A 22749-nucleotide genomic window follows, 5' to 3' on the forward strand; every position below is an offset into this window, starting at 1 on the left:
CGGTGGTGGAGATTTCACTGCCACAATAGCAAACACAGGGTCAGTAGTTTTTCCAGTTTTTCTGGTCCTTTGATCAGCTGAAACATTCAGTATCTTGATTGTGGGGGGTTCTTGATAAGAATGTTTGATAGGCTTACTTGACCTAATGGCACCTCCATAACCTGCAGGGTGCGCATTGGGGCATCCTCCTAATTCATTTATATGCAGAGGCATACATTTTTAAATTATCGTTCAAACTATTTCCATTTATTCTTGAAGCACAATATGAATTGTTATTTTCAATGTCGGAGTTCAGTATTTTACCAGATTTGGAACTGGCACGGCAAATGTTCTCGTCCAAATTCGACTTCTATGTGACTAAATGCATTCCTCCTTTCACAAAGTCGTGAAACCTTTTCTTTACAACGACAAACTTGACATCATCGATCTGTTTGACGAACACAGCGATGTTTATAATTGTTTTGAATAAGATCCTCATTGTGCTTCTTTTCCACAGGATCACTGCAATTGATCTGGATCACTGCAATTGATCTGAGGTTTAACAGTATTCAGCAAATCCGAGTTATTTACTTTGCTGCCGTGCTCCAACAAAAAAGTCGAAATAGTTTCTATAGTTAAATACATATTTTTCAATGTTCACCTCTTCCCAGATAGCGGAATAATGTTAACTTGTTGTTCTGAAACTCTCCGCTCCCCGACTGTCCCGTCCGCCGTCAGCTATGATGATGCATCGAGGGTCCTTCACTACCACTACCTGCTGTTTCCGGTGCCTAGCAAAAATAGTTTTAAACGGGAAATTAGAATATCTTTGCAGAGCATGCCAAGGGTGCCAGGCCCGTGAGCGCCATATGCGCGTTCACGTTTCAGTATCATCCACTTTTCTTCTCCCAGTTTAGAGAGAGCGGATCTATTCCATTATATCGTAGTCTAGTCCAGTCTAGTTTTACACCTTGGTTTTCTTTAGCAGCATAGTTTTTGTCATTGTGCCAGTTTATAAAACACCTGCTGTTAGCCTACATGTTGTTGTAACAAAGTCATGATGCATGCTTGATGTATGACAGATGGAGCATATTTTTTTCAGGGCTTTGACTATTAGCATTATTGTTCTCCAACCTCTTGATTTACAGCCTGTATTTACAGTTTATCATCCGGACCGGACCAACAACGCGCAGAGGGTCTGTCTGTGTTTCTCCTTCTCCGTTCTTAAATCTGTTCTCACGGAAACCAAGGCGCGTCATTTGTCTCCCCTCTACAGTACCTAATCAGAGCAATAGACGCTCCATTATGTACAGTACAGTCTTACTGCATGTGAGGTTTTAACAAATTGCATTTCAGCATATAGGGGGTGTTGCCACAAAGTAGCCCTATTGAATGAATTGAGCTGTTCCACTGTCAACCCCACCAGGGCCCGATGAAGACAGCCTCTCATCAATTCTACTCCCCACGCTTCTCTTCTTCACGATGGCCGCCCCGGACATAGACATCTTCGCTGTAAGTAGCCTAGAGATTTGCTGCGTTTCACAAAAGTCATGAATAAACAGCCTAGTGAATTATGCATAGCCTACGTTAGTGTGTCTACTGCTATATAGAGGTATTAAGTAGGAGCTGATTAGGCGCGTATGCAGCAGCTAATGTGGGGTATCATCAACACGGGGAGAGCAGTGATTTATTTCCCGTAGGCTAGATACCATTTGGAGTACGGTAGCCTACTATTGACGCATAATTATTTCAATCCTTTTCTAGGTTACTTATAATATGTTAATTGATGCTAGGTATGCAATTGAGTCATTCTAGTCGTTGCACTCTGATATTGCTGGTTAAAAAAAAATCTAAATCTCGACACCTCACTGTGCTGTCACTCAGATATTAAACCAATAGCCACGCAATGCTACATTGTATCAATTCGGTCCACAGATGTATCACTTGCCACTGTCAGTGAAACATTGTAACAGTTTTGGAACTTGTTTATTGTAGCCACGCAGGTATTGCATGTTTTGTGGAGAGAAGAGGGTTGATACACAGTATCGCTGCAATGAAAGGAGGGAGAGTTCAACTTTCAGCGCAACCCTAGCTAAGAGGTTTGAGTTAGTTTGAGTTGTTGTGAATTGAAGCTAACTTGCGGATAACAGGATAAGTAGATAAGTAGATAAGTAGCAGCCACTTGTCTCTCCATGAGGTAACTGCGCTAATCCTCAGTTTAACACGATAGGAACTGAGGACGTGTGTATCTGTCAACATATGATATCCTTCCGTGTTTGTTCATAACGGTAGCCAACTGTCATTCTGACCTCCTAGTTATTGAGTTAGTGATTCAATTCATCCCTGTAATTTAGTTTGCACCGCACAAACACACACTACGGCACATGGATGTGAAGCTGATGACAGATTGTGTTTTGTTAAGGGTGATTTTTAAGGGCAGGACACATGGATCTCCTCACCCTGTGGAACAACAGCTACACAGAGGGATCTCTGTGTGTGTGGAGCACTGGGCCAGTGGTACAGATGATTGTGGCGTTGAGCTCATCCTTGTCCTCATGGCTAGCCCTCTGTGCTGTGAATAACATGCTGGGCCCAGCCCTCTGTGCTGTGAATATCAACATGATGGGCCTAGCCCTCTGTACTGTGTATAACAACATGCTGGGCCCAGCCCTCTGTGCTGTGAATATCAACATGCTGGGCCCAGCCCTCTGTACTGTGTATAACAACATGCTGGGCCCAGCCCTCTGTGCTGTGAGTAACATGCTGGGCCCAGCCCTCTGTACTGTGAATAACATGCTGGGCCTAGCCCTCTGTGCTGTGAATAACATGCTGGGCCCAGCCCTCTGTGCTGTGAATAACATGCTGGGCCCAGCCCTCTGTGCTGTGAATAACATGCTGGGCCCAGCCCTCTGTGCTGTGAATAACATGCTGGGCCCAGCCCTCTGTACTGTGTATAATAACATGCTGGGCCCAGCCCTTTGTACTGTGTATAACATGCTGGGCCCAGCCCTCTGTACTGTGTATAACAACATGCTGGGCCCAGCCCTCTGTGCTGTGAATAACATGCTGGGCCCAGCCCTCTGTGCTGTGAATAACATGCTGGGCCCAGCCCTCTGTGCTGTGAATAACAACATGCTGGGCCCAGCCCTCTGTACTGTGAATAACATGCTGGGCCCAGCCCTCTGTACTGTGAATAACAACATGCTTCTGAAGACGGCACAGGGTCTGTCTCAAATTACACCCTGTTCCCTATGTAGTGCACTACTTTTGACCAGGGCCCATAGGGTTCTTGTTAGAAGTAGTGCACCACATAGGGAATAGGGTGCCGTTTGGGATGGATACTCTGAAGCCAGCCATGGTTCAGTATCTGGTTATGGGAACATGGATTACATGCTAATGTCCTGGGTTAAAGATAACCTAGCATTAGTCAGGCTTTCATCCTGGGTTCTGCTGCGTTCCAGCAGGTATATCTCTCTAGTCACCCCCAAAGCCAATTCCTCATTTGGCCGCCTCTCCTTCCAGTTCTCTGCTGCCAATGACTGGAACGAACTACAAAAATCTCTGAAACTGGAAACACTTATCTCCCTCACTAGCTTTAAGCACCAGCTGTCAGAGCAGCTCACAGATCACGGCACCTGTACATAGCCCATCTATAAATAGCCCAAACAACTACCTCTTCCCCTACTGTATTTATTTATTTATTTATTTATTTTGCTCCTTTACACTCCAGTATTTCTACTTTGCACACTCATCTACTGTCAAATCTACCATTCCAGTGTTTTAATTGCTATATTGTATTTACTTCACCACCATGGCCTATTTATTGCCTTTACCTCCCTTAAATCACCTAATTTGCTCACATTGTATATAGACTTATTTTTCTACTGTATTATTGACTGTATGTTTGTTTTACTCCATGTGTAACTCTGTTATGTGTCGAACTGCTTTGCTTTATCTTGGCCAGGTCGCAATTGTAAATGAGAACTCGTTCCCAACTTGCCTACCTGGTTAAATAAAATAAATAAATAAATAAAAATCATAACCTAGCATTAGTCAGGCTTTCATCCTGGGTTAATCCTAACCTAGCATTAGTCAGGCTTTCATCCTGGGTTAAATATAACCTAGCATTAGAGTCAGGCTTTCATCCTGGGTTAAATATAACCTAGCATTAGAGTCAGGCTTTCATCCTGGGTTAAATATAACCTAGCATTAGAGTCAGGCTTTCATCCTGGGTTAAATATAACCTAGCATTAGAGTCAGGCTTTCATCCTGGGTTAAATATAACCTAGCATTAGTCAGGCTTTCATCCTGGGTTAAATATAACCTAGCATTAGAGTCAGGCTTTCATCCTGGGTTAAATATAACCGAGCATTAGAGTCAGGCTTTCATCCTGGGTTAAATATAACCGAGCATTAGAGGGTGGCAGGTAGCCTAGTGGTTAGAGCGTAGGGCCAGTAACCGAAAGGTTTCTGGATCGAATTTCCTGGTTGACAAGGTCAGAAATCTGTCGTTCTACCCCTGAACAAGGCAGTTAACCCACTGTTCCCCGGTAGGCCGTCATTGTAAATAAGAATTTGTTCTTAACTGACTTGCCTAGTTAAATGAAGGTTAAATATGATTTATTGTTATGTATTTTTTAATTAGTCAGGCCTTCAGACACATCTGGTACTAAAAGACACATTGGAAAATAAAGTGATTCTAATTGCATTAAAAGGAAAACCAATCCCTCGTGTCTCTGCATATAAAACATCACACGTACACAAACTGTATGAAATGAAACAGATTGATTTGCAGAACCTGATGTTCCTCCCTGTTTGACATGCCTGGCAGTGCTTTCTGACCTTGCATCTCAGCGGCATGTCTTTGCCGAGGGGTTATAGTCCTAACTGTTAGTCAGAGAGAACCTTTACAGGTCAGGTATCCAGTGATTTTGTTTTGGAAGAGGTTAACATCATTTACTAAAATGCTCTTAACTGGGGAGGAGTATAAACAATGTTTATCACTCTTCTTTTTTAAATTTAACCAGGCAAGTCAGTTAAAAACGAATTATTATTTACAATGACAGCCTACACCCGCCAAACCCGGACGACGGTGGGCCAATTGTGCGCCGCCCTATGGGACTCCCAATCACGTCCGGATGTGATACAGCCTGTATTGGAACCAGGGAACCATTGAGATGCAGTGTCTTAGACCGCTGTGCCACTCAGGAGACATTATAATATATTTATTTTTATTTTACACATTTATAACATGTGATTGTCTCTCCTCAGAATGAAGAGAAGCGTAGCCTGGAGCTGGGCGGCCATGTTGGATTTGACAGTCTTCCAGACCAGTTGGTCAGTAAATCAGTCACACAGGGATTCTGCTTCAACATCCTGTGTGTCGGTATGTAACATCTGTGTCCAGCATTACCTCAAGATCTTAACGCGTCTCACTTCTCACTACACATACAACTCTAGCCTGACTGCCAATCTATTTCTACTGTAGCTAAAGGCAAGAATGTTTTCTGAATGCAGGAACATTCCGGTACCCAGGCTAAAACATCTTCAGTCACTACATTTTTATTTTCTCACTCATCACTCTTTCACATCTTTTTAAAATGTTCAATTTTTTTTCTTTCTACTTATTTTCAACTTGTTTTTGTTTTTGTCTCCATCCTCAGGTGAGACAGGGATAGGGAAGTCAACGTTGATGAACACGCTGTTCAACACACTGTTTGAGGCCGAGGAGGCCAGCCACTACCAGAACGGTGTGTACCTGCGGCCCAGGACCTACGACCTGAAGGAGAGCAACGTTCAGCTTAAACTGACCGTAGTCGACACCGTGGGGTTCGGAGACCAGATCAACAAGGAGGAGAGGTGATAATACAGGAACAGCTGGGTGCTTCGTTAGTGAGGCAGATAGGAGGTGGTTTGGTGAACCACACTCGTGTGATGAGTAACCTTGCCTGACATCTGGTTAAGATGTTTAGCTCATGGATTTGTGTAGGTACTGTAGGGAGAGATGGCATCAGGACTGTTCAGGCCGTGGTTTAGGGGTTCAGGCCGGGGGTTAGGGGTTCAGGCCGGGGGTTAGGGGTTCAGGCCAAGGTTGGGGTTAGGTGTTCAGGCCGGGGGTTAGGGGTTCAGGCCAAGGTTGGGGTTAGGTGTTCAGGCCGGGGGTTAGGGGTTCAGGCCAAGGTTGGGGTTAGGTGTTCAGGCCGGGGGTTAGGGGTTCAGGCCAAGGTTGGGGTTAGGTGTTCAGGCCGGGGGTTAGGGGTTCAGGCCAAGGTTGGGGTTAGGTGTTCAGGCCGGGGGGTTAGGGGTTCAGGCCAAGGTTGGGGTTAGGTGTTCAGGCCGGGGATTAGGGGTTCAGGCCAAGGTTGGGGTTAGGTGTTCAGGCCGGGGGTTAGGGGTTCAGGTCAAGGTTGGGGTTCAGGCCAAGGTTGGGGTTAGGGTTCAGGTCAAGGTTGGGTTTCAGGTTGGGCTTAGTCATTAAATAACACTTCAGTCAGTCGTTGAAGGTGGGAAGTTAAGACAGGCTGTAGATATAAGAAGACCTACATTGGACTTTCAGCATTCCTCCTCAGGTCCTCTCAACTAGTGGCCCTCCAGCCAACACACATACAGTGGAAAGGATTGGCATAAATTAAGGCTTTGGGTCTTTGTGCAGCAATGAATGGGAAGGCAGCAGAAGGGAGAGGATGATTGGTAGAACTAATGCAATCTGAAAGGGAACTGGAATGGTCCAACAACAGGGCAGCGGGAAAGAGTGCATTTTTGGGATGGTATTATTGCTGCAGTTTGTAACCCAGATACTCTACTATTTGTTTCTTGAATAGCAGGGAAAACTTTCTAGGATATTTATTTTCTGGTGAAAATGCTTCTAAGGAGCTTGAGCTTAAATAGTGTATATGTTCTGAACTGACTTGCCTAGTTAAAGGTTCAATAAAATAAATATACAAAATAAATATGTTTTCAGGCCCTGCATCTGCATTTCTTAACACTTTTCTCAGGGATGTGATTGTTCCCAATTTAATCAGGAATTCCTGCCTTTCTGACATTCTCCATTCACGTGTAATTGAAAATGACCTATCCCCAAAGCCCAAATCCTGGTCGCTCTGTGCCCTGCAGCTTCAAACCCATAGTGGACTACATCGACACCCAGTTTGAGACTTACCTGCAGGAGGAGATGAAGATCAAACGTTCCCTGTTCGACTACCACGACACCAGGATCCATATCTGTCTCTACTTCATCGCTCCCACCGGACACTCTCTCAAATCACTGGATCTGGTCACCATGAAGAAACTGGACAGCAAGGTAACGTTTGAAATCCATTTGTTCTTGTATTAGGAGCTGCTCTTATACTTTACAGCCCTGCAGGAATATACTGTTGCGGGAAAACGTGTTTTGGACATTGATTTGTTTGGACCACTGATGTGTTAGCATCTGAAGTGTTGGACATCATAAGAGTTGAACAGCACCTGGCAACTCCCCTGAAGGATTCTGACAAGGGTTCAGGTTCAGGTACAACCAGCTACGTTTTTATCTCAAAGTAGAGCTGCATTGCGTTTTTGACGCTTGCGTTTGTGTCAATCCAGAGTCAATATAAAAAAGCATAGTAGACCTGATGATTAAAATGCTATTGGAATGCAAAAGCTGCTCCTCCCTGTACTCCCAGGTAAACATCATCCCCGTCATTGCCAAGGCAGACACCATATCTAAGAGCGAGCTGCACAAGTTCAAGATCAAGATCATGTCAGAGCTGGTGAGCAACGGTGTTCAGATCCACCAGTTCCCTACTGAGGACGAGGCTGTCACCGAGATCAACTCCTCTATGAATGTGAGTCTGACGCACACACACACACACACACACACACCCTTGTCTCGTCACAATGCAGTTGTGTATTCCAGACACCTGTCCACTGTAATCAGGTTGCTTGCGTCCCTGATTTACTGCGTCAGCCGAGGAGCCGATTGATTGAAAGAGACAACGGTCTCCTCCTCTTCCTCGATGTGAAACCTTGCTGTGGTCTTGTGTTTTTAAACTACAGTCATTATATTATAAGAGGGTCATACATGCTCATGACAGTCTTATCATGCATTATAACTGCATCATAATGCATTATTCAGTATCTACAGGCTTTAGTAAAGTGTTACTAAATGTTTATATATTAAATTCAATCTTTTTTTCCAGGCCCATCTGCCCTTTGCTGTGGTGGGGAGTGTTGAGGAGGTTAAAGTGGGTAATAAGATGGTGAAAGCGAGACTGTACCCCTGGGGAACTGTACAGGGTAGGTATCTCTATTGATCCTGTACCTCTGGGGAACTGTACAGGGTAGGTATCTCTATTGATCCTGTACCTCTGGGGAACTGTACAGGGTAGGTATCTCTCTATTGATTCTGTACCTCTGAGGAACTGTACAGGGTAGGTATCTCTCTATTGATTCTGTACCTCTGGGGAACTGTACAGGGTAGGTATCTCTCTATTGATTCTGTACCTCTGGGGAACTGTACAGGGTAGGTATCTCTATTGATCCTGTACCTCTGGGGAACTGTACAGGGTAGGCATCGCTATTGATCCTGTACCCCTGGGGAACTGTACAGGGTAGGTATCTCTCTGTTCCTGTACCCCTGGGGAACTGTACAGGGTAGGTATCTCTCTGATCCTGTACCCCTGGGGAACTGTACAGGGTAGGTATCTCTATTGATCCTGTACCCCTGGGAAACTGTACAGGGTAGGTATCTCTATTGATCCTGTACCCCTGGGGAACTGTACAGGGTAGGTATCTCTATTGATCCTGTACCCCTGGGGAACTGTACAGGGTAGGTATCTCTATTGATCCTGTACCTCTGGGGAACTGTACAGGGTAGGTATCTCTCTTATCCTGTACCCCTGGGGAACTGTACATGGTAGGTATCTCTATTGATCCTGTACCCCTGGGGAACTGTACAGGGTAGGTATCTCTCTGATCCTGTACCCCTGGGGAACTGTACAGGGTAGGTATCTCTCTGATCCTGTACATTGATTATACAGTTATAGAACCATATAAATCATTTGGAAAGTGGACAACACCGAAACGGGTCGAATAAGAACACACAGTAATCAATTAAAGTCCATTTTTCTATACTACTGATGCAATCAGAGCAAGACCTCAGAATCAATAGGCCTGGGCTAGAAAAGTGAATACACATCATTAATGCATCGATATTACGCAATCACGAGAGACGCATATCATTAATGCCAATATAAAATTGTTATTTTCTCATATACGTATTGTTCCTAACTTGCCATAGAATGACCAGTCCCTTTCAAACTATAAGGTATAAAACCATATTAAACAAACCATATAACCCAATCCTGCTGTGTTGTGTTAATCAGTGGAGAACGAGAGCCACTGTGACTTTGTGAAGCTGAGAGAGATGTTGCTGAGAGTGAATATGGAAGACCTGAGAGAGCAGACTCACGCCAGACACTACGAGCTCTACAGACGCTGCAAACTGGAGGAGTTGGGATTCACAGATACAGACCCCGACAACAAACCCTTTAGGTGAGATCAGCTCTTGTTCTAAGTTACATAGCGGGCAGGTTGTCTATCCTTTTTTTTTTTATGTGCTGAAGGTTTGTCATCAAATATGAACTGAAATTAGACTAGTGTTGGAAGCCAAAAAATACAGCCAAAGCTAGCACCAGAACCCGTAGTACTCACCGGCCCCTGGAGATCATCAAAAAGCCCATGGACGTCTCACAAGTCAGAGACCTAATGCACATTCTAGAATGAAATATAGGATTCATCCCAAATGGCACACTATTTCCTACATAGTGCCCTACTTTTGACCAGGGCACCCTATTCCCTACATAATACCCTACTTTTAGGGTGGTATTCGGGATACAAACCTTAATACCGTATAACTGTAACTACCTTGTCTTCCCTCACCAATCAGTCTGCAGGAGACATATGAGGCCAAGAGGAAAGAGTTCCTGGGGGATCTGCAGCATAAGGAGGACGAGATGAGACAGATGTTTGTCAACAAAGTGAAAGAGACGGAGGCAGAGCTGAAAGAGAAGGAGAGGGAGGTAATCATTCATGGGTGCTTCTGGGAGTTGTCTTGTTTAGATAATGATACTGTTCTTCTCCGCATGTTGAGAACATGTTCTAGACTGTGGCTAGACGATGAGACTGGGTTGTTTCTGGACTGGGCATTAGAATCTAATCAGCCATGTGACCATGTGTCTACAGAGCATTTTGGGAGCATCTAACAGTTTGGACCCTTTTACTTTAGTTTGAACTGTTTGCTCAGTGTAGCATTCTGAGACATTTCCTTGGATGTGCTGCTGCCAGTGGCGATTTTAGCATGTAAGTCTTGGTGGGGCAAATGCTATATATGTATATATTTGTTATTATTATTATTATTTTTTACGCATGCCAGCAAAGTCACTACACAGCACTAAACAATACATTAATTGCACTATAACGGTGACAAACGGTGCCCACAAACTGTTAGTGCCAATACAAAGCTGTCCCAACAGTAGAGCTTTCTTTTCAGCCCCATGGAGTGATTCCTTACCACCGTTACACCTGGCTATCAGCGGAGCCTTGTCTGGCAGAGAAACAGTTAATTCAGCCTCATTTACTGCCTTTAAAAAAACATAGCTGATATGGCTGACTTGTTTAAACAAATGTGGTTTCTACTTACAATTGAGATGTACAAACTATGGTAATAAGGGAATGGTGAGCAGATAAGAGGCCATCCGTAATTTCAAGTAAGACATTAATGAGCGAGCGACGACGGACGTAGTCAATATAACTATTTTTTCAGCACTTTTGAAATTTATAGCGACAGAATTCAGAACATGGGCCGTTCTTAGTGTTCGCCCTGTACACCAAGTCAGAACCACAGGATAAATAAAGGGGGCATATAAGCAGACAATGAAAGCCCTTACAACATTCAATGATAACATTTCTCTAAAACAGGTTATAGGCTACATGTGCACCACCAAGTCAGAACAGTAGGATATGTTATGAAGGAGAAAAGGATTAAATTAGGGTGAGGCACCTGGGCTACTAACAGCTTACTACACAACATACACTTAGTATTACTTTATTAGCCACAGTATACATTAGCTTCAGTATCCATATCTCCCTGGCATATTAAATCATTTATGCAGCAGCATACAATACCTTTTTGGACTCACCTTGTTGTGCTGTGCTCACTTGAACAGGAAGGTGGCGCGGCAGTCCTTCTTGTGGGCAAACTTTGTCATCTTTGTCATCAAAGTCTATCATTCTCTGGACTTATGGTGCTTTCAAGATAACTGGGAACTCAGGTCAGAGCTCTAGAAAGAGGCCAGAGTTCCTGACTTGGAATTCCGAGTTGGATGCCCGTTCAAAGTGTATTTTCCCAGTCGGAGCTAATTTTTTTCCCCCTTAGTCACTGAAGTCTGAGATTTCCCAGTTCCGAGTTTCCAGATGTATTGAACGTGGCACAAGTTTTGCTGGATTGACAGCATAACCAATGTATTCAACCTTTTCTGGCCCGTGGTGTTGCGTGGGCCAGAAAAGCTTTGAAAAGAGACCCTTAAACCCAGACTTGGACCAAACACCCTTTCCACCAAATAGCAGGGGAAGCAAAATATTGATTGCTTTGCAACGCTTGCAGTTAGCCACTGATTCCTTCTAAACCACTCATTGTTGAATTTGCGATATTCAATGTTTATTTCCAATGAGCACTGATACGTTTTATCTATAGTTTCTCTTCGTATGACAAGGATTGAAAAGGATTTGCCAGTAGATTGTTGACGTGATTTATGATGACTGCTTGTCTAGCTTGCTAGCTAAGATTTTGAAAGTATGATATTGACATGATCTGTCCAATCTAACGTGATTTGATGTTATTTTATCTGTGGCCAATGACCTTCAGCCTTCTTGGATGGGCACTTCTAATGTAAATCTATGGCAGCACCCAAGGGGGCTTGAACTTTTTAGCTCTCCCTGTAGATTATGCGGTGACGTAGTGTCTCTATGAGTGACAGAACACTGAGCCAATCACGGCACAACTAGAGAACATTACCAACCTCTACGCTCCGTATTTTCCGCTGGCTGCCCCACCACCACAGAAAGCACTGAGCTAGGCTGAAACACCTGCATTTTGGAGCTGCCTAACTCAAGAAAGCTAAACAGAGACCATGTTTGTATGTGGCATTATTAAAACCTGTTTGGGCTGCAAGGGGCAGTATTGAGTAGCCAGATAAAAGATGCCCATTTCAAACGGCCTCGTACTCAATTCTTGCTCGTACAATATGCATATTATTATTACTATTGGATAGAAAACACTCTAGTTTCTAAAACCGTTTGAATTATTTCTCTGAGTGAAACAGAACTCATTCTGCAGCACATTCCCAGACCAGGAAGTGGAATGCCTGAAATCGATGCTCTGTTCAACTTCCTGCCTATACATGGGCATGATGCGTAAGAGTCTACGTGCACTTCATAGACCATCCTCTGGATGTCAAGAGGCTGTGAGAGAATACATTTTGTGTTTATCTTGATCTGAATTTGAATACAAGCTCTTTGTATGACGTGTCCCTCATTTCCGGTACTCTTTGCAGCGCCAGGTGGACAGTGGGATTGCCTTCTGTTTAGCTGCCGTTATGGATGACTACTATCTCCGGCTCTGATTTTATTTGATACATGTGACCATATCATCGCAAAGTATGTTTTTTCAATATAGTTTAATCAGATTATTGAAATTTTTTCGGGAGTTTTGCCGTGTTCCGTTCTCTGACTTTGTTGACGTTGGAGAGATCCGTGCCACTTGGCAAGTGCCCATGCTAAATGAAGAGGGAAATTTGCCGTTCCAGATCCAAACAACGACTGTTCTGGACAATGGACACCTTGTCCAACATTCTGACGGAAGATCACCAAAAGTAAGAAACATTTTATGATGCTATTTCTAATATCTGTCGTGCATGTGAACTGGTCGTCGGCGCCCAAGTGTTTCTGGCTATTGTGGCTACGCTAATATAACGCTACATTTTGTTTTCGCTGTAAAACATTTAATAAATCGGAAATATTGTCTGGAATCACAAGATGCCTGTCTTTCAATTGCTGTACACTATGTATTTTTCAGAAATGTTTTATGATGAGTAATTAGGTATTTGACGTTGGTGTCTGTAAATATTATGGCAGCTTTAGGTGCAATTTCTGATTGTAGCTGAAATGTAAACTATGATTTATACCTGAAATATGCAAATTTTTTGAACAAAACATATGCTATTGTAACGGATGTGAAATGGCTAGCTAGTTAGCGGGTACGCGCTAGTAGCATTTCAATCAGTTACGTCACTTGCTCTGAGACTTTAAGTAGGGTTGCCCCTTGCTTTGCAAGGGCCGCGGCTTTTGTGGAGCGATGGGTAACGATGCTTTGTGGGTGTCAGTTGTTGATGTGTGCAGAGGGTCCCTGGTTCGCGCCCGTGTCGGGGCGAGGGGACGCCGTAAAGTTATACTGTTACACTATACAATAAATATGTTATCAGACTGTCATCTGATGAAGTTGTTTCTTGGTTAGTGGCTATTTATATCTTTATTTGGTCGAATTTGTGATAGCTACTGATGGAGTAAAAAACTGGTGGAGTAAAAAAGTGGTGTCTTTTGCTAACGTGGTTAGCTAATAGATTTACATATTGTGTCTTCCCTGTAAAACATTTTAAAAATCGGACATGTTGACTCGATTCACAAGATGTGTACCTTTTCATATGCTGTATTGGACTTGTTAATGTGTGAAAGTTAAATATTTAACAAAAAATATCTTTTGAATTTCGCGCCCTGCACTTGAGCTGGATGTTGTCGTAAGTGTACCGACGTCGGGCTGCAGCCCAAACAGGTTTTAACTCAATATAATTTGTTTTGTTTGCAAACTGATATGTGACATGATTTAATACCAAAATAACATGCAAAATGGGCACAACCTTTCTTGTTTTTTGCTTAACGGGTGGGGCTAAAAACAGGTGTGGCTCCACCTGCCCTGAATGACGGGCTGCTGACTGTATTATTAGACATTAAAGCGCCAAGTGCCTACATGTTACCAACCTGTCTCCCCCTCCTCTCCAGCTCCATGAGAGGTTTGAGCAGCTGAAGAGGATGCATCAGGAGGAGAAGAGGAATCTGGAGGAGAAGAGGAGCGACCTGGAGGAAGAGATGAACGACTTCAACAGGAGGAAGGTGGCAGCTGAGACGCTGATGGGTCAGTCTCTACAGGGATCCTCACAACTGTTCAGAAAGGACAAGAAGAAGTAAATATTTTCTTTCTCTCACTTATCCTCTCGGTCTTTCTCCTTTTCACTTTACTTTGTCTCTCTCTCTGTGTCTCTCTCTCTCTCTCTCTCTCTGTCTCTGTGTGTGTCTCTCTCCTTTAGTTTATTTTTTTGTGTTTAGCATTCAGTCCATTGTTTCATATACTATAGCTCTAGTGATATCTGGCATCTCCACTGCAAGTGTTAAATTCCAGAGGGTCCTTGAGGGAATCAGTGTCAGGGTTTAGACCTAGATAACCAATTGACTCACTATAGCCAAGCTTCAACTGAGCAATACGCTATGGAGTCGACACTCACACAGCACAGTTGCAGTCAGGAAGTGACTGATGATATAGCATTACAGTGCCAGGAGACATCTTGGCTTGGAAACTGTGATACGGGGGACAGATTGAGTCTGACATTGTGTGCCCAGACAGTGGGGGAGGTCGCAGTTTGCCTTGTCACCGCCTGATGCATGTGGTTTTGCAACACACACATACAAACACAATAACACACACACTACACACCACCACCACCAGACCATCTCTGCATAGTGTGACCTGTCAGTTAGCATCTCAGCTAGGCTAGGCTGGGTCGCTGGTGTTTAGCTACACAATATGAATTGATAGGGTAACACTAGTCTTTTCTCCCTGCCTCTGATGTACGATAACACAGATTTGACTAGACTGTGATAACACTAGCTACGTTTGACTGGTGTTATCATAGAGGCTGTGGGCTGTATGTGTCATTCACTGTTTGGGCACTACCAGAGACCTATATATTTGTCTCTGGGTGACGCTTAAATGGTTCAGAGTGGTAGCCTATTCAGATCACAGTTAGACATCATAGATGGTAGCCTATTCAGTTCACAGTTAGACATCATAGATGGTAGCCTATTCAGTTCACAGTTAGACATCATAGATGGTAGCCTATTCAGTTCACAGTTAGACATCATAGATGGTAGCCTATTCAGTTCACAGTTAGACATCATAGTGGTAGCCTATTCAGTTCACAGTTAGACATCATAGATGGTAGCCTATTCAGTTCACAGTTAGACATCATAGATGGTAGCCTATTCAGTTCACAGTTAGACATCATAGATGGTAGCCTATTCAGTTCACAGTTAGACATCATAGATGGTAGCCTATTCAGTTCACAGTTAGACATCATAGATGGTAGCCTATTCAGTTCACAGTTAGACATCATAGATGGTAGCCTATTCAGTTCACAGTTAGACATCATAGTGGTAGCCTATTCAGTTCACAGTTAGACATCATAGATGGTAGCCTATTCAGTTCACAGTTAGACATCATAGATGGTAGCCTATTCAGTTCACAGTTAGACATCATAGATGGTAGCCTATTCAGTTCACAGTTAGACATCTTGCATCTTGTGTCAGTCTGTCTATTGTAATGGAATAATGGTCTCACTCCTCAGACATTTAACTTAATAGAGTCTCGATGACAGGAAATGTTAAGCAGCACACTGATGAGGAGGAGAAAATGTGAGGAAATAAGAAGGTTGACTATTGACTACGACTCTGATGACTCGTTAATGTGAAGGTTATAGTGCCCTCTACTGGACAGTTCCCATATTTCATAATATAACCATTTGTGCGAAGATGGACGTATCATATAACAGTTCTGTTCACTATGTAAAACTGAAACGGACATGACGTTGAAATAATTCCGATCATTGCTATCGCAGCGTTCTCCACCTAGTATTTTGTTTTAAATACGATATTTTTCTTTGATTTTCCAACTCATTTATCAAATTCTATACACGTTCCTTTTACCATATTTTTGCCATATTTTCTTTCTTCCCTCTTTCAGTTGATTCATGGCCGCGCAGCAACATCAAGCAACCAGGAATGTGTATCTTCATCACCATGGGAACAAGGGACATATTTTATCTTCACTTATCTTCAGGGACTATTTTCATTCTGAAATTGTATGAATGGCCTCAATGACACACACCTCTTTTACACTACATGTGAGAGAGCGAGTGAGAGAGATGTGTGATGATGACAAGCTGGCTGTGAACCGCTATGTGTATTCAAGGATCAGAAAAGTGACCACACACAGTGGACTTTATGAATACGTCCCAAATGGCACCCTATTCCTTGCGGTATATAGTGTACTACTTTTGACCAGAAACAATAGGGTGTCATTTGGGACACCTTTATCTCCAGTGCTGACTCCACAAGACGTGTGAAAAGAAAATCTGAACTCTGTTTTGACAACTTATGCATATGTTGTTTTACATTCTTGGTGTGAACGTGTGTCCATCTATCATGGGAAATGTACTTGTATACTGTATATGAATATATGCATATTAATACTATATTAGTTTTTTTTTATATATATTAAGAAGTAGTTTATGATGCTGTAGCTAGTTAGAGTACAGTATATTTAATAATAATTTATTACGTTTCTATAGCGCTTTTCATAGAATCTCAAAGAGCTTCAAAAACAAACAAGTAATATATAACAGCCTCCACTCTTCTGGGAAGGCTTTAACCCCTTATTTTTCGGCACTAAACAGTCGCTCTCTATACATACATACATACATACATACATACATACATACATACATACATACATACATACATACATACATACACACGATCGACCAAAAGTATGTGGACACCTGCTCGTCGAACATCTCATTCCAAAATCATGGGCATTAATATGGAGTTGGTCCCCCCTCTGCTGCTATAACAGCATCCACTCTTCTGGGAAGGCTTTCCATTAGATGTTGGAACAGTGCTGCAGGGACTTGCTTCCATTCAGCCACAAGAGCATTAGTGGGGTTGTGCACTGATGTTGGGCGATTAGGCCTGGCTCGAAGTCAACATTACAATTCATCCCAAAGGTGTTTGATGGGGTTGAGGTCAGGGCTCTGTGGAGGACAGTCAAGTTCTTCCACACCGATCTCGACAAACCATTTCTGTATGGACCTCGTTTTTTGCAGGGGAGCATTGTCATGCTGAAACAAGAAAGGACCTTCCCCAAACTGTTGCCTCAAGGTTGAATATAATCATCTAGAATGTCATTGTATAATGTAGCGTTAAGATTTCCCTTCACTGTAACTAAGGGGCCTAGCCCGAACCATGAAAAATTGCCCCAGACCATTATTCCTCCTTCACCAAACTTTACAGTTGGCACTATGCATTGGGGCAGGTAGGGTTCTCCTGACATCCACTAAACCCAGTTACGTCTGTCGGACTGCCAGATCATGAAGCGTGATTCATCACTCCAGAGAACATGTTTCTACTGCTCCAGAGTCGAGTGGCGGCGACCTTTATACCACTCCAGCTGACGCTTGGCATTGCACATAGTGATCTTAGGCTTGTGTGTGCCTGCTCGGTCATGGAAACCCATTTAATGAAGCTCCCAACGAACAGTTATTGTGCTGATGTTGCTTCCAGAGGGAGTTTGGAACTCGGTAGTGAGTGTTACAACCGAGGACAGACGATATTTACGCGCTACGGGATTCAGCACTCCGCGGTCCTGTTCTGTGAGCTTGTGTGACCTACCACTTCGTGGCTAAGCCGTTGTTGTGCCTAGACGTTTCCACTTCACAATAACACTTACAGTTGACCAGGGCAGCTCTAACAGGGCAGAAATTTGACAAACTGACTTGTTGGAAAGGTAGAATCTTATGACGGTGACACGTTGAAAATCACTGAGCTCTTCAGTACGGGCCATTCTACTGTCAATGTTTGCCAGGGTGTGGCTGAAATAGCCAAAGCCACTAATTTGAAGGGGTGTCCACATACTTATGTGTGTATGTGTATATACACTACTGGTCAAAAATTTTAGAACACCTACTCATTCAAGGGTTTGTCTTTATTTTTTTACTATTTCTACATTGTAGAATAATAGTGACGTCATCAAAACTATGAAATAGCACATGGAATCATATGGTAACCAAAAAAGTGTTAAACAAATCTAAATATATTTTATTTTTAAGATTCTTCAAATAGCCACACTTTGCCTTGATGACAGCTTTGCACACTCTTGGCATTCTCTCAACCAGCTTAATGAGGTAGTCACCTGGAATGCATTTCAATTAACAGGTGTGCCTAAAGTAAATTTGTGGTATTTCTTTCCTCCTTAATGCGTTTGAGCCAATCAGTTGTGTTGTGACAAGGTAGGGGGGTATACAGAAGATGGCCCGATTTGGTAAAAGACCAAGTCCATATTATGGCAAGAACAGCTCAAATAAGCCAAGAGAAACAACAGTCCATTACTTTAAGACAGTCAATACGGAACATTTCAAGAACTTTGAAAATGTCTTAAAGTGCAGTCGCAAAAACCATCAAGCCCAATGATGAAACTGGCTCTCATGAGGACCTCCACAGGAAACGAAGACCCAGAGTTACCTTTGCTGCAGAGGATTAGTTCATTAGAGTTACCAGCCTCAGAAATTGCAGCCCTAATAAATGCTTCAAAGTTCAAGTAACAGAGACATCTCAACATCAACTGTTCAGAGGAGACTGCGTGAGTCAGGCCTTCATGGTCAAATTGCTGCAAAGAAACCACTACTAAAGGACACCAATAATAAGAAGAGACTTGCTTAGGCCAAGAAACACAAGCAATGGACATTAGACGGGTGGAGATTTTGTCCTTTGGTCTGGAGTCCAAATTGGAGATTTTGGGTTCCATCCGCCGTGTCTTTGTGAGACGCGGTATTGGTGAACGGATGATCTCTGCATGTGTATTTCCCACCGTAAAGCATGGAGGAGGAGGTGTTATGGTGTGGGGGTGCTTTACTGGTGACACTGTCTCAGATGTATTTATAATTCAAGGCACACCTTACCAGCATGGCTACCACAGCATTCTGCAGCGATATGCCATCACATCTGGTTTGGGCTTAGTCCCACTATCATTTGTTTTTCAGCAGAACAATGACCCAACACACCTCCAGGCTGTGTAAGGGCTATTTGACCAAGAAGGAGAGTGATGGAATGCTGCATCAGAAGACCTGGCCTCCACAATCCCCCCGACCTCAACCCAATTGAAATGTTTTGGGATGAATCGGACTGCGTAGTGAAGGAAAAGCAGCAAACAAGTGCTCAGCATATGTGGGAACTCCTTCAAGACTGTTGGAAAAGCATTCCAGGTGACGCTGCAAAGCTGTCATCAAGGCAAAGGGTGGCTATTTGAAGAATGTCAAATAAATAAATATTGATTTGTTTAACACTTTTTTTTGGTTACTACATGATTCCATATGTGTTATTTCATGTTTTTGATGTCTTCACTATTATTCTACAATGTAGGAAATTGTACAAATAAAGAAAAACCCTTGAATGAGTAGGTGTTTTGACCGGTAGTGTGTGTGTATACAGTGTATGTACACATTTTACAGGAGCTCTGTGCTTAGGCTGCTATTAAGGCTTTATGGCAACTATACTATGCAATAAGGGTGAAAGCTACCATTCTGTGCAATTTAATTAAATATGCAAAGGTAAAAGGAGCTATGGCATACAGAGCTGTAGGACATGTCTCTGACGGCTGTTTTTTCTCTGAAATGTTACTGTTAAAGGGAAAGAGGATAAGACCACTGTATGCCTTTTCATTCCAATAAAGAAGTAAAACGGTGTTCACTTGGGCCGTGTATGCATTGCTCTGGGACTTCAGAAGGCGAATCATGGTTTTATCAATGCTGTGTATATATATATATATATATATATATATATATATATATATATATATATATATATATATATATATATATATATAGCCTATAATGAATGTAGAAATCTAATTCCTGAGTTTTACCAGCCACACTGATCACTTCTCTGTCCTGTATTGCTTGGCTGACGACTCAAACTGAATTTTTCCGCTGCTCTATCGTTCCCTACATAGTTCAGTCTGAGACTGCCGTCATTGAAGTCGTTTGTGGTGACGTCAAAATGAGGGGTGTTGTACAACACATAGTCATCAGCGATTTGTATCATCTCTAACCAATCAGAGTATCAAAGCCAATGACACATTTTAAAAACACTGCTTTAACCAAGTGTGTTCTGGCCCAACACATCGGTTTCAGGGACCAATCAGAAATCCATTCTAGACATCGTCTGGGAGTTACTCAGATCCAGACTCATTGCTGAGAGGAAGCTAACGTCTGTGGGCGTGGCGTAGCATTTGGCCGGCGCAAGGAGGTTGGGTAGCCAGGCAACTGAATTGCATGATCAGATGTAGTAAGGCATCTTTAAAATACCCAAGACCTGGTTGACTGTGATGTTACCCAAGACCTGGTTGACTGTGATGTTACCCAAGACCTGGTTGACTGTGATGTCACCCAAGACCTGGTTGACTGTGGCGTTAACCAAGACCTGGTTGACTGTGATGTTACCCAAGACCTGGTTGACTGTGATGTTACCCAAGACCTGGTTGACTGTGATGTTACCCAAGACCTGGTTGACTGTGATGTTACCCAAGACCTGGTTGACTGTGATGTTACCCAAGACCTGGTTGACTGTGATGTTACCCAAGACCTGGTTGACTGTGGCGTTAACCAAGACCTGGTTGACTGTGATGTCACCCAAGACCTGGTTGACTGCGGCGTTAACCAAGACCTGGTTGACTGTGGCGTTTGTGGGTCAAAGTTTTTTTTTCTTTCTCCCAACCCTGCATTTCCCCTACCAATTACTTTACTCTGTTTTTATTTTGTTTTTATTTTATTTTAACCTAAGTGCTAGTCTGTTTGTGCTATCATGCCTACTGTAACATGTATGTATGGCTTGACAATGAGCAGTGGACTATACAAGAGCACAAACAGGTTTGTTACCAGGCTAGTTTTTATTTCTCCACTAAGCATGGGTTATCGGAGTTACATAAGGGAGATTTTGTTTTATTGTTCCCAGGCAATGAATCAATGAATAGCAGGTATTGTCATAGTATTAACCTGCTTCAAGCGAGGGGTAATTATGTAGTGATCAATTAGTCTAGTGATTGGCACATGCAAAATACTGGTCCTTTTTAAAATACTAGCTAACTTACAGCCTACTTTTAGTTATATAATCTTCATGTCCATAAATGTACAGTACACAATTCCAATTGAGTATAGGTTCAGAGAATGTCACGGTAGTATAGTTTGTCAAGTAGTATAGGCTAATGTTCTGTTCATGCATTATGACTTTCCTGGGCATGCAGTGTGTGTGCTCCTGTATGCTAACCTGCCTGCTTGTCTCCTGTTCAAATCAATGACCTGAGGTTTTTCTTTTCTTTTCATAGCTTCTTTAGTCTTCCGTCTGCGTGCTCCCTAACATCAGGAAGGAATTTAAATTAGAAGACTGACTTTCTACCACGCCAAAAGGATGGCTGTTCTAATCTTCCCCTATTGACAATTAACAATCTATTGAGCTTACTATTTTTTACAGTGTGATATCGAAGCTACATTTTGTAAAAATCCTTTGTGCATCCTAAATTGGCACCCTATTCCCTATACTGTGCACTACTTTTGACCTAAGCCTCTGGTCAAAAATGGTGCATTACCAAGGGAATAGAGTGCCATCTGGGATGCAGTCCTTGCTGCTCCTTCCTGAACTCTTCAAGTGATGTTCTTACCTAATACCTAGTCTTGGAGTCTTCCATACAGCTCAGCATATTAGTACACACGTTCTCTAATAGTCAGAAAGTATATAGGCTATCTATAGGGCTATAAAGTAGTGCACTATATAGGGTGATATTGGGGATGCAACTATGGTTCAATAAAAGCTGATGCTCTATAGCATGCTTCTCTGCATGACATTTTACACATGACTTTCTTCAAGAAGCATAAGATAACTAGCCGAGGTGCCAGTCTGTTTCTGTTCTAGAAAGCAGTTGGTAAGAGAGCAGTAACCGACTGGCATTCAGGCTGCAAGACAACAATTTTCAGATTAAAATCCCCGCAGAGTTTATCAAGTAGTTCATTAGATTAACAAATGTGTTTTCCACGCTGTTGTCCGGGTTTTACACTGACTGTTCTATGTATTTGACTAGTGACTCGTCTTATTCCACTGAAAATCTGTACGAGTTTTATTAAGGATGCTGCAACCTGCACGAAGTTGTTACGGTTGTCTATTAATAAGAAATAACTTTATTTAACAAACTGTGACTTTGTGGAATATGATCTATGGATTAGTATACCTATTTAAATAAAATAATAGTGATATTTGTGCTATGGTGGTTGGGATTGTATAATTTGATGGCTAAAGATTAACCACCAAGGTGTATTGTTGAATTTGTCTGAAATTAAGAACAATATTCCAGCAGAACAAAATGAGCTTCTTTCAATTGTATTTGAAATTACACTAAAACTACAAAATATAAATGTTATCCTAAAGTGTCCAAGATTATAGTTAAACAATCTTTAAATAAGTTGTCTTATAAAAGTGATTGATTATACCCTGTCTCGTATAGATTTGTATTTGCTCGGCTATTAATAAAGCTACTTTGAGAAATGTCTTCACCTCCTCTTTGATTGTAAATGAATACATTGTGACA

The 22749-nt window shown here is 42.5% G+C and overlaps 1 protein-coding gene across 6 annotated transcripts; it reads left to right on the plus strand.

Annotated features, from left to right (window-relative positions):
- The first annotated feature begins 863 nt into the window (after positions 1–863).
- Positions 864–22710, plus strand: LOC129827417 (septin-8-A-like). Of its 6 annotated transcripts, none has more exons than XM_055888248.1 (11): positions 864–1308; positions 1406–1491; positions 5250–5364; positions 5642–5837; positions 7092–7278; positions 7640–7801; positions 8156–8252; positions 9341–9509; positions 9904–10036; positions 14070–14251; positions 21496–22710. In XM_055888248.1, the coding sequence occupies exons 2-11, from the start codon at positions 1462–1464 to the stop codon at positions 21548–21550; spliced, it is 1326 nt and encodes a 441-aa protein (XP_055744223.1). In that variant the 5' UTR covers positions 864–1308; positions 1406–1461; the 3' UTR covers positions 21551–22710. The 6 variants fall into 6 exon arrangements, with proteins under 6 accessions (XP_055744223.1, XP_055744224.1, XP_055744225.1 ...); XM_055888249.1 differs by having other exon boundaries at positions 864–1229; XM_055888250.1 differs by having other exon boundaries at positions 864–1175.
- Positions 22711–22749: the final 39 nt, after the last annotated feature.

Source organism: Salvelinus fontinalis, chromosome 29, assembly GCF_029448725.1.
Source record: "Salvelinus fontinalis isolate EN_2023a chromosome 29, ASM2944872v1, whole genome shotgun sequence".
In the NCBI taxonomy this organism is placed as follows: domain Eukaryota; kingdom Metazoa; phylum Chordata; class Actinopteri; order Salmoniformes; family Salmonidae; genus Salvelinus; species Salvelinus fontinalis.

What these genes read in the sequence shown, in the direction of transcription:
- LOC129827417 (XM_055888247.1), top strand. Translation starts at nt 1,462, where the DNA reads ATGGCCGCCCCGGACATAGACATCTTCGCT. An exon ending in CTTCAACATCCTGTGTGTCG is followed by an intron (nt 5,365 to 5,641) that starts GTATGTAACATC and finishes CTCCATCCTCAG; the next exon opens with GTGAGACAGGGATAGGGAAG. An exon ending in CCCCTGGGGAACTGTACAGG is followed by an intron (nt 8,253 to 9,340) that starts GTAGGTATCTCT and finishes TGTGTTAATCAG; the next exon opens with TGGAGAACGAGAGCCACTGT.